Source organism: Pristiophorus japonicus, chromosome 4 (genome assembly GCF_044704955.1).
Source record: "Pristiophorus japonicus isolate sPriJap1 chromosome 4, sPriJap1.hap1, whole genome shotgun sequence".
NCBI lineage: Eukaryota > Metazoa > Chordata > Chondrichthyes > Pristiophoridae > Pristiophorus > Pristiophorus japonicus.
Genome location: NC_091980.1, coordinates 68,235,162 through 68,248,030, shown reverse-complemented (window position 1 = coordinate 68,248,030; position 12,869 = coordinate 68,235,162). Strand labels below are relative to the sequence as shown.

The 12,869-nt window shown below is 46.0% G+C and overlaps 1 protein-coding gene across 1 annotated transcript in view; it reads left to right on the top strand.

The window, feature by feature from the left end:
- LOC139262451 (collagen alpha-1(XXIII) chain-like) overlaps positions 1–12,869 on the top strand; it is a 354,416-nt gene that overhangs the window by 309,598 nt on the left and 31,949 nt on the right. Inside the window, exon 10 of the mRNA XM_070877639.1 lies at positions 679–732. Coding sequence (XP_070733740.1) covers positions 679–732 — 54 coding nt within the window. The remainder of the gene's footprint in view (positions 1–678; positions 733–12,869) is intronic.

The following is a 12,869-nucleotide window of genomic DNA, read 5'->3' as shown; positions in this document are numbered from 1 at the left end:
TGGAGAGAGAAACAGAGTTAACGTTTCAGGCCTGTTACCTTCGTCAGACCCGCTCTGATAGAACAATCCTGACGAAGGTCACAGGCCTGAAACGTTAACTCTGTTTCTCTCCACAGATGCTGCCTGACCTGCTGAGATTTCCTGCATTTTCTGTTTTTATTATTATTTGTGAAATGTACATATTTGTTTCCTTTTGTTCCTGTTGAACATCAAAGTGGATGAAAAGCATAGGGTAACTTTTCATGAAAATGGTTTTCAATACATCATAAATAAAAAAAACTTGACACTGCAGGATCGTTTCCTCTCTGGAGAGTTCACCATTAATGACCTTAACGAGCAATAGTTGGCTTTTTTAACCTTTTCTCACTAGCCTTTGGAAGGGTATGAATTCTCCGAGCAGCACCACAGACATTTGAACAGCATAATAATGTTTTTCCTGATATTACACCAACTTGAATTGCAATCTTTTTCATTAACATTAGCAAAGATTAGAAAATCCGCCCCTTAGCTCCCTGCTCAGCTCTTTTTACTGGACTTGTTGTTCCTCCAACATAAAACAAATGTTGAATGCTAACATCTGACTGCTGTCGATATAGTGATGAAAAGCACACATTCTGAGGGTGTATGTTTTTACTGAATATTTTGCAATTTGTGCTTACACATTCCTCTTTTATGCAGGGAGAAAAAGGTGTTGCGGGTCCCCAGGGACTAAGTGAATCGGTAGGATTAAAGGTAAACAATAAATTATTTCATCTTCTAAATGTATAGACAATGGAAGTTCTCCCGATTGTCTGCCATAACTTCAGCGGAATATCTGAAGAAACCCCAAAGAAACAGCGCAATCATTGTTTACACCATTTCTCTGGGGTTTGCTTGGCTTTTCCATTGAAATTACAATGATTGAGAGAACCCCCATGGAAATTCAGCCCAATATGTCATTAATCTTGACCTGGATTCCTTCCCTTTTCTGTAAAAGAAAGACCAAGACGTGATGACATGTAAACAGTCTTTCGCTAATGTCCAAGAGGATGAAAAACAGAAAAAAAACTTGCATTTATGTTGCACTTTATCAGATCCTCAGGAAGTCCCACAGCACTTTGCAGCCAATGCACTACTTTTCAAATGCAGTAACTATGGAGACAAACATAGCAGCCAATTTGTACAAACAATAAGGTTCAACAAAAGGAAATGAGATGAATGATCAGTTAGTGGGGCTAAAATTCCGGTCGGACATACATACATATCTGGTGGTTCCAGAGGCGCTTTCGATTGTGGTCGGAGGCTTTCTTTCGATGTGCAGCGAATGGGAAGAGGGCTTCCCTGTACGCATGAAAAAGCTGGAGTCACGCGGGCCTGGACCACCAATCACTCTGCAGTTTTCTCATTGATAATGGGAACTCCGTTTCTCCGCGTTCCCATTATTATCAATGAGAATAAACCCCTAAGACAAGAAACACAACATAATAAATAAATAAAACACCTCACATATTTAAAATTAATTGATTTTTTAAAATTGTGTTTTAATACAGTTTAAAATAAACTTACCTTGATGGATAGGATTTTTAACATAAAAATGTGTTTTTAAATTTAATTTTTATATGTTTTAAAACGCTTATGCTGGTATGCGCCTGCGTAAAAGTTTGAAGGACATCCGCTGGGCAAGAGATGGGAAAATAGCCCAGTCTCTCCTGTGCAAATGTCCTTCTCCCGGGGATGTGGAGGACCTGTCAAAAGAATTCTTGACAGATCGGAAAAGCTGGTTTTCGGCGCATGCGCATCGCATCCCAAAAACCGGCTTTTGCGAGGCCTCACCGGGTCCGTGCACACTTCATACAGACGCGGTGAGGCCGGAATTTTAGCCCCAATGTTTTTGTTTTGTGGTGTTGGTTGAGGGAGTGTTGGTCAGGACATCAGGAGAACTACCTGCTCCTCTTCAGATAGTGCCATAGGATCCTTCATATCCAGCTGAACAGGGCCTTGCTCTAACATCACATTGAAAGACAGCACCTTCAACAACGAAGTTCTCTCTCAGTACTACACTAAAATGTCAGTTTAGATTATGTGATCAAATACTGGAATGGATTTGAACCCATAATCTTCTGGATCAGAGATGTCAGCGCTACATTGAACAAAGCTGATAGTTTACCAATTTAATACCTTCATGTTACAATAAAATATTTCATATGGACACAAAGCAAAGCTTCCCAAACAAATTACACTTCCCAGTACAGCTGTTTTATACAAGCAGTTTGATTTCTATGGCAGAGTTTTAAGTACAAAAATAATTGTTTTATATCACTGAAGCTTGTTAAAATTTGTAAAACATCAAATAAAAGAATTATCCCTCCAATAGCTTTACAACAAAAATATATAAATCTATATGTTTATAACCAAGTTCAGCTTTTTAGATTTATTTCAATTGTCCTTTCATCATCATCATCATCATAGGCAGTCCCTCAAGCTGAGGATGACTTGCTTCCATGCCAAAAAGTTCACGTGTTTCAATGAAATATTCCAGATCCCGAACTAAATCTTGAAGGGTAAAAGATGCCTGTGCTTGGATTTTTTTAACCTGTGGTGGCCATTGCACACCAGCCAACACACGAGCTTGACAGAGCTAGGTCTTGGTCCAGTGGCAAGGATTAACCAAGACAACTAGAGACCAGCTCTGCTGCACGGACCTAGTGTGCACACATATCGCAGTGTGGGCTGGCCCGTGCTGCCCCTGGGCCCCGAACTCACTCCTCTCCTTGGCCCCAATCATGTCCCTCTACAATCTCTCGTCGCTCCTTCACCCCGACCTCACCATCCTACAGTACCTACCCAGGCTCCAACAGCAGCCTAGATCTCGGTGATGTCCATTCCAATCGCCCTCTTTGCTGCCGTTCCTCTCCTGTTCCAGCATGTGCTGCTCCCTGGAGTGGTATGCCACCATGCTGCTCCTTCCGCTCCCTGGCCTGCTCGCAGGCCGGAGGCTGAGAAAGAAACAGAGTTAGCGTTTCAGATCAATGATAAATATTACAGACTGCTAAAACAGAAAATTTGATAGAAATTTTGAATTGAAATGACGCTTTGCAGAATTCTGTGCTTAGGCATAGGCAGACTTCTTCGGCAGTCTCTCGGAGCTGAGGATAACTTGCTTCCACACTTAAATGAGTTCTCAAGTGACTGATGAGTCCAATGCGGGACCTACAGACTCTGTCACAGGTGGGGCAGACGATGGTTGAAGGGGCAGGTGGGTGGGGTGCTTGGATTGTCGTGCGTTCCATCCGCTGTTTGCGCTTGGCTTCCGCATGCTCCCAGCAAAGAGACTCGAGGTGTTCAATGCCTTCCAGGATGTTTCTCCTCCACTTTGTGCGGTCTTGGGCCAGGGATTCCTAGGTGTCGGTGGTGTTACATTTTATCAAGGAGGCTTTGAAGGTGTCTTTGAAGCATTTCCTCTGCCCACCTGTGGCTCTCTTGCCGTGTTGGAGCTCCGAGTAGAGCGGTTGTTTTGGGAGTCTCGTATCGGGCATGCAGTCGATGTGGCCTGTCCAATGGAGCTGATCAAGTGTGGTCAATGCTTTGATTCTGGGGATGTTGGCCTAAGCGAGACCACCTATCCTGCTAATTGATTTGCAGGATCTTGTGGAGGCAGCGTTGTTGGTACCACTTCAGTGCTTTGAGGTGCCTGCTGTACATAGTCCATGTCTCTGAAGCATATAGGAAGGCGGGTATTGTCATGTATTCAACTATCATTGTAACCCATGTATAAACTGACCTAAGTTGTACACCATGAGAACATTGACCACAAGGGGGTGAACTTGTGGGAGACACTCCTAACCTGGACTTTCCAGGTATAAAAGGGGAAGCTCCACCCACCTTCTACACTTGAGGTCTTGGTAATAAAGGTAACTGGTCACAGAGTGACCTTCTCTCAAGTATGGGCCTCGTGTGCATTTATACTGTATAGTAAGGACATATCATTGGCGACGAGAAACTGGGATTTAAACCACGCAAGCATGGCCACTAGCAGCACAGAAGAGAGGTACTGTGTTGGTGATGATTGGGACGACTTTATTGAGAGACGACAGCAAAGTTTTGTCACTAAGGAATGGTTGGGACAGGATTCGGCCGACAAACGCAGGGCTCATCTCCTGACGGTTTGTGGATCCAGAACGTACTCCCTGATGAAGGACCTTCTAGCGCCAGAGAAGCCAGCGGACAAGACGTTCAAAGAGCTCAGTAAGTTGATCGGGGAACACCTTAAACCGGCGAGCAGCATGCACATGGCGAGACACCGGTTTTACACGCACCGGCGGCGAGAAGGGCAAAGCATTCCAGACTTCATGGCAGATCTCCGGTGACTGGCGAGCCTATGTAAGTTCCCAGATGCATGCAGAGCGAAGATGCTGTGAGACTTTTTTTATTGAGGGCATTGGGCATGCTGGGGTTTTCAGGAAACTGATTGAGACCAAAGACTTGACCTTGGAAGCGGCGGCTCTGATACCACAGACATTTATCTCAGGGGAGGAAGAGACCAGAATGATGTATAACAAAGATCTTGGCTCAAATGCAGCAAACGACCAGGGAGTCAACATTGTTAACGCAGCACACAGTTCTCTAGGCAGACAAGGGCAATCGGACATGCCCCAGCATGCAGTTGAACCCAAAGGGGAGTTCAACAGAGACAATGGCTAGCTGAATGGCGACTTATGCCATCGCAATGGACAATGCAGCCAGTAATAGGGCCATCAACACCTGTTAATGGTGCGCTCAAGGACAGTTGCAGAGACAGTCAGAGACGATCGACTGGTAATGGACCTTTTGTTTCCAGCAACGGAGCTTCCAGCTCATGCTGGAGGTGTAGAGGCAAACACCCAGCCAGAGCTTGCAGGTATCAGCAATATACCTGCAGAAACTGCAACGTCAGTGGTCACTTGCCGCGTATGTGCAGGAAGCCTGCAGCTAGGTTGATGTACGAGAAGGACAGGCCCGATGTAAGCCCTACGAGGCCAAATGAATACTGGGGGAAATCGCTGGAAGCTGAAGTTCAGCGTGTTCATGTGGAGCACATATACAGTTCATATACCAGGACGCCACCGATAATGATGAAAGTACTCCTCAATGGCATCCCAGTATTAATGAAGCTGGACACGGGGGCCAGCCAGTCCCTGATGAGTATCAAACAGTTCGAAAGGTTGTGGGTGTCCAAGGCCAGGAGGCCAAAATTATTGCCGATTGACGCACAGCTACGGACATATACAAAGGAGATCATTCTGGTGCTCGGCAGTGCCACGGTAGTCGTGACCCACAAAGAATCGGAGAACAGGTTGCCACTCTGGATTGTCCCGGGGGATGGTCCTGCACTACTGGGGAGGAGTTGGCTTGCCGTCATGAGCTGGAAATGGGGCGATGTCATTGTAATTTCTTCTGTGGAGCGAGTATCATGCTCACAGGTCCTGGACAAATTTGACTCATTATTTCAACCCGGCATTGGCACTTTCTTGCGGACAAGGTAGTGATTCAGATAAACCCGGATGTCAGGCCAGTACACCACAAGGCCAGAGCGGTGCCGTACGTGATGCGGGAAAAGATAGAATGCGAATTGGACCGCCTGCTGAGGGAAGGCATCATCTCGCCAGTCGAATTCAGTGACTGGGCGAGCCCGATCATGCCGGTGCTCAAGGCAGATGGGTCAGTCAGGATATGTGGCGATTACAAGGCCACCATCAATCGGGTGTCACTCCAAGACCAGTACCGGCTACCGACAGAGGAGGACCTCTTTGCGACGCTATCTGGTGGCAAACTTTTTTCAAAATTGGACCTGACCTCAGCTTACATGACCCAGGAGCTGGCGAGTGAGTCAAAGAAGCTGACCACCATCACGACACACAAGGGGTTGTTTGAGTATAACAGATGTCCGTTCAGGATTCGTTCGGCCGCCGCGATCTTTCAGCAAAATATGGAAAGCCTCCTCAAGTCGATTCCAAAAGCGGTGGTTTTTCAAGACGACATCCCGACATCCTCATCACGGGTCACGATACTGAAGAACACCTCCACAACCTGGAGGAGGTGCTACGCAGACTGAACCGGGTAGGTCTGCGACTGAAAAAGGCAAAGTGCGTCTTCTTAGCTCCAGAGGTAGAATTCCTGGGGAGGAGGGTAGCAGCAGACGGAATCAGACCTACTGCATCCAAAACGGAAGCAATCCAGAGAACACCCAGACCCCGTAACACGACGGAGCTGCGTTCGTTCCTGGGGCTCCTGAACTATTTTGGTAACTTTCTTCCCAAATTGAGCATGCTGTTGGAGCTGCTACACGCGATTGGGTCTGGGGTGACAGCCAGGAAAGGGCTTTTGATAGAGCATGCAATTTGTTATGCTCCAACAAACTGTTAACGTTATATGACCCGTGTAAGAAACTTGGTTTACCGTGCGATGCGTCGTCCGATGGGGTCAGGTGTGTGTTGCAGCATGTAAATGCCAATGGTCAGTTACAGCCGGTAGCTTATGCCTCCAGAAATCTGTCCCAGGCAGAAAGGGGCTACAGGATGGTAGAAAAGAAAACGCTAGCATGTGTATATGCAATAAAAAAATGCACCACTACCTGTTTGGCATTGAAATTTGAGCTGGAGACAGATCACAAACCCCTAACGTCCCTTTTGGCCGACAACAAGGCCATAAATGCGAATGCATCGGCTCGCATACAGAGGTGGGCACTCACGTTAGCCGCCTATGACATTATGGGAGCTACATAATTCGGCACAGATCGGGCACTGCAAACTGCGCCGATGCACTCAGCAAGCTCCCAATAGCCACCACTGAGGGGGCAACTGAGCATGATGCTGAGATTGTCATGGCTGTTGAAGCTTTCGAAAGCGAAGGCTCACCTGTGACAGCCCATCAGATTAAAGTCTGGACAAATAAAGACCTGCTACTGTCTTTAGTTAAGAAATGTGTCCTGAATGGGGACTGGGCAGCCACGTACGGGGCATGCCCTGAGGAATTTAAACCGTTTCATAGACGCAAGGATGAACTCTTGATTCAGGCCGATTGCCTACTGTGGGGAAACCGAGTCGTCATGCCCCAGATGGGCAGAGAGGTGTTCATCAGAGAACTTCACAATGAGCATCTGGGCATTGTCATGATGAAGACAATTGCCAGGTCATGCGTTTGGTGGCCAGGGATAGATGCAGACCTGGAACTTTGTGTTTGCAGTTGAAACACGTGTGCTCAGCTGGGCAACACACCCAGGGAAGCCCCCCTTAGCCCCTGGTCCTGGCCCGCCAAGCCATGGTCCCGCATCCATGTGGACTATGCAGGTCCTTTCATAGGAAAAATGTTTTTGGTTGTAGTAGACATCTGGTCCAAGTGGATTGAGTGTGCCATTTTAAATTCAAGCACATCCTCTGCCATGTTAGAAAGTCTACGGGCAATGTTCGCCGCCCATGGTCTACTGGATGTCTTGGTCAGCGACAATGGCCCGTGCATCACAAGCACTGAATTCCAGGACTTCATGGCAGGCAATGGAATCAACCATGGCAGAACGGCACAGTTCAAGCTGGCCTCAAACGGCCAGGCGGAACGAGCAGTGCAGATAATCAAATAGGGGATGCTCAGAATCCAAGGGGGTTCCCTACAAAGCCGCTTCTCACGCCTCCTGTTGGCCACACTCGCTCACAGGGGTTCCACCCGCAGAGCTGCTAATGAAAAGGATGTTCAAAACCAGGCTATCCCTTATACACCCTACTACGAAAGAAATTGTTGAGAGCCGGCATCAGTCACAATGTGACTACCATGACAGGAATGCAAGGGCGCGATGTATTGATGTCAATGACCCTGTTTTTGTCCTTAATTAAGCTGCAGGGCCCAAATGGCTTGCAGGCACTGTGATTGCCAAAGAGGGGAATAGGGTTTTGGTAGTTTAACTTACCAATGGACAAATCTGCCACAAACACGTGGATCAAACTAAAAGGAGGTTCAGCAACCCCATAGAAGAAGCAGAGGAAGAACACGACGTAGAGTTTACTCCACCACAGGTGACCGAACACCGGAACCAAGTGGAGGAGAGCCCAGTCACTGTGGGCAGTCCGGACAGGCCTGAGGCACCGCAAACAGCAGACACTCAGGCCAGCGCCCAACAACCGGAGCCCCAACTCAGACTCTACAAGGGAGCGTAAACCACCAGAGAGACTTAACCTGTGATCCCAATAAGACTTTGAGGGGGAGGTGATGTCATGTATTCAACTATCATTGTAACCCATGTATAAGCTGACCTAAGTTGTACTTAAGGCGTAAGCCATTTAGGACCGAGATGAGGAAAAACTTCTTCACCCAGAGAGTGATGAACCTGTGGAATTCTCTACCACAGAAAGTTGTTGAGGCCAATTCACTAAATATATTCAAAAATGAGTTAGATGTAGTCCTTACTACTAGGGGGATGAAGGGGTATGGCGAGAAAGCAGGAATGGGGTACTGAAGTTGCATGTTCAGCCATGAACTCATTGAATGGCAGTGCAGGCTCGAAGGGCCGAATGGCCTATTCCTGCATCTATTTTCTATGTTTCTATGTACACCTTGAGAACATTGACCACAAGGGGGTGAACTTGTGGGAGACACTCCTAACCTGGACTTTCAGGTATAAAAGGGGAAGCTCCACCCACCTTCATCACTTGAGGTCTTGATAATAAAGGTAACTGGTCACAGAGTGACCTTCTCTCAAGTATGGGCCTCATGTGCACTTATACTGTATAGTAAGGACATATCAGGTATCACTGCTGCTCTGTAGACCATGAGTTTGGTTCAGGGTTTGAGGTCCTGGTCCTCAAACACTCTCTTCCTCAGGTGACTGAAGGTTACACTGCCACACTGAAGGGAGTGTTGGACTTCGTCATCGATGTCTGCCCTTGTTGACAGTAGACTCCTGAGGTATGGAAAATGGTCCACGTTGTCCAAGGCCTCGTCGAGGATTTTGATAATTGGGGCAGTATTGTGTGGCTAGGACAGGTTGGTGGAGGACTTTCGTCTTATGGATGTTTAGTGTCAGGCCCATACTCACGTATGCTTTGATAAGAACATAAAAAATAGGAGCAGGAGTAGGCATATGGCCCCTCAATCCTGCTCCGCCATTCAATACGATCATGGCTGATCCGATCATGGACTCAGGTCCACTTCCCTGCCCGCTCCCATAACCCCTTATCAGTTAAGAAACTATCTCTGTCTTAAATTTATTCAATGACCCAGCTTTCACAGCTCGCTGAGGCAGCAAATTCCACAGATTTACAACCCTCCGAGAGAAGAAATTCTTCCTCATCTCTGTTTTAAATGGGCGGCCCCTTATTCTAAGATTATGCCCCCTAGTTCTAGTCTCCCCTATCAGTGGAAACATCCTCTCTGCATCCACCTTGTCAAGCCCCCTCATAATCTTATACATTTCGATAAGATCACCTCTCATTCTTCTGAATTCCAATGAGTAGAGGCCCAACCTACTCGACCTTTCCTCATAAGTCAACCCCCTCATCTCCAGAATCAACCTAGTGAACCTTCTCTGAATTGGCCTCCAAAGCAAGTATATTCTTTCGTAAATATGGAAACCAAAACTGGTCGCAGTATTCCAGGTGTGGCCTCACCAATACCCTGTGTAACTGTCGCAAGATTTCCTTGCTTTTATACTCCATCCCCTTTGCAATAAAGACCAAGATTCCATTGACCTTCCTAATCACTTGCTGTACCTGCAGACTAACCTTTTGTGTTTCGTGCACAAGTACCCCCAGGTCCCGCTGTACTGCAGCACTTTGCAATTTTTCTCCAAAAATAACTTATTGTTTGATTTTTTTTTCTGACAAAGAGCATGACCTCACACCTCATATTCCATCTGTTAAATTTTTGCCCACTCACTTAGCCTGTCTATGTCCTTTTGCAGATTTTTTGTGTCCTCCTCACACATTGCTTTTCCTCTCATCTTTCTATTGTCAGCAAACTTGGCTACATTACACTCGGTCCCTTCTGCCAAGTTATTAATATAGATTATAAATAGTTGGGGTCCCAGCACTGATCCCTGTGGCACCCCACTAGTTAATGATTGCCAACCTGAGAATGAACCATTTATCCTGACTCTCTGTTTTCTGTTAGTTAGCCAATCCTCTAGCCATGCTAATATATTACCCCCAACCCTGTGAACTTTTATCTTGTTCAGTAACCTTTTATGTGGCACCTTGTCAAATGCCTTCTGGAAGTCCAAATACACCACATCCACTGGTTCCCCTTTATCCACAATGTTCGTTACATCCTCAAAGAATTCCAGAAAATTTGTCAAACAAGACTTCCCTTTCATAAATCCATGCTGACTCCGCCTGACTGAATTACGTTTTTCCAAATGTCCTGCTACTGCTTCTTTAATAATGGACTCCAACATTTTCCCAATCACAGATGTTAGACTAACTGGTCTATAGTTTCCTGCTTTTTGTCTGCCTCCTTTTTTAAATAGGAGCGTACGTTTAAGGATGAAGGTGTTGACGATGGTTTGGAGTTCGACCTCCGAGTGTGCGCAGACGCAAGCATCGTCTGCATACTGTAATTCAATGACAGAGGATGGGATGACCTTGGATCTGGACTGGAGGTGACAGAGGTCGAACTGTTTGCCGTTTGTTCTGTAGGTTAGCTGCACTCCAGCGGGGAGCTTACTGAGGGTGAGATGCAGCATTGCAGCAAGGAAGATCGAGAAGAGCTTTGGTGCAATGATACAGCCTTGCTTGACCCTGGTCCGTATGTGAATTGGGTGTGTGGTGGATCCGTTGGTCAGGATCACGGCTTGCATGTCGTTGTGAAGTAGGCGGAGGAGGACACTCCATAATCCCTCACGGTTGATAGTGTCAAAGGCCTTTGTGAGGTCAAAGAAGGCCATGTAAAGCGATTGATGCTGTTTCCTGCATTTCTCTTGTATTTGACACGCAATGAAGATTATGTCCAATGTTCCCCTTAGTGGGTGGAATCCACACTGCGACTCTGGGAGGAGCTCTTCAGCCACTGGGAGAAGGCAATTGAGGAGGATTCTTGCAATGACTTTCCCTGTGGCAGACAGCAGGGAAACTCCTCTGTAATTACCGCAATCGGACTTGTTACCTTTCTTGAAGATGGTCACGATTGCAGTGTCTCTGAGTGTATTAAAAAGACAAACCTGAAGGCTCTGTGCCTCAATGCGAGGAGTATTCGTAATAAGGTGTACGACTTAATTGCACAGGCAGCAATTAATGATTATGACATAATTGGCATCACGGAGACATGGCTCCAGGTTGACCAAGGCTGGGAACTCAACATCCAGCATCCAGGGGTATTCAACATTCAGGAAGGATAGACAGAAAGGAAATGGAGGTAGGGTAGCATTGCTGGTTAAAGAGGAAATTAACGCAATAGTAAGGAAGGACATTAGCTTGGATGATGTGGAATCTGTATGGGTGGAGCTGCGGAATACCAAAGGGCAGAAAACGCTAGTGGGAGTTGTGTACAGACCACCAAACAGTAGTAGTGAGGTTGGGGACAGCATCAAACAATAGGGATGCGTGCAATAAAGGTACAGCAGTTATCATGGGCGACTTTAATCTACATATAGATTGGGCTAACCAAACTGGTAGCAATATGGTGGAGGAGGATTTCCTGGAGTGTATTAGGGATGGTTTTCTAGACCAATATGTCGAGGAACCAACTAGAGGGCTGGCCATCCTAGACTGTGTGATGTGTAATGAGAGAGGACTAATTAGCAATCTTGTTGTGCGAGGCTCCTTGGGGAAGAGTGACCATAATATGGTAGAATTCTTTATTAAGATGGAGAGTGACACAGTTAATTCAGAGACTGGGGTCCTGAAATTAAGGAAAGGTAACTTCAATGGTATGAGATGTGAATTGGCTAAAATAGACTGGCAAATGATACTTAAAGGGTTGACGGTGGATAGGCAATGGCAAACATTTAAAGATCACATGGATGAACTTCAACAATTGTACATCCCTGTCTGGAGTAAAAATAAAACGGGGAAGGTAGCTCAACCGTGGCGAACAAGGGAAATTAAGGATAGTGTTAAATCCAAGGAAGAGGCATATAAATTGGCCAGAAAAAGCAGCAAACCTGAGGACTGCAAGAAATTTAGAATTCAGCAGAGGAGGACAAAGGGTTTAATTAGGAGGGGGAAAATAGAATATGAGAGGAAGCTTGCTGGGATCATAAAAACTGACTGCAAAAGCTTCTATAGATATGTGAAGAGAAAAAGATTAGTGAAGACAAATGTAGGTCCTTTGCAGTCAGATTCAGGTGAATTTATAATGGGGAACAAAGAAATGGCAGACCAGTTAAACAAATACTTTGGTTCTGTCTTCACGAAGGAAGACACAAATAACCTTCTGGAAATACTAGGGGGCTGAGGGTCTAGCGAGAAGGAAGAACTGAAGGAAATCCTTATTAGGCGGGAAATTGTGTGAGGGAAATTGATGGGATTGAAGGCCGATAAATCCCCGGGGCCTGATAGTCTGCATCCCAGAGTACGTAAGGAAGTGGCCCTAGAAATAGTGGATGCATTGGTGATCATTTTCCAACAGTCTATCGAATCTGGATCAGTTCCTATGGACTGGAGGGTAGCTAATGTAAAAAGGAGGGAGAGAGAAAATGGGTAATTATAGACCTGTTAGCCTGACATCAGTAGTGAGGAAAATGTTGAAATCAATTATTAAAGATGAAATAGCAGCGCATTTGGACAGCAGACAGGATTGGTCCAAGTTAGCATGGATTTATGAAAGGGAAATCATGCTTGACAAATCTTCTGGAATTTTTTGAGGATGTAACTAGTAGAGTGGACAAGGGAGAACCAGTGGATGTGGTGTATTTGGACTTGCAAAAGGCT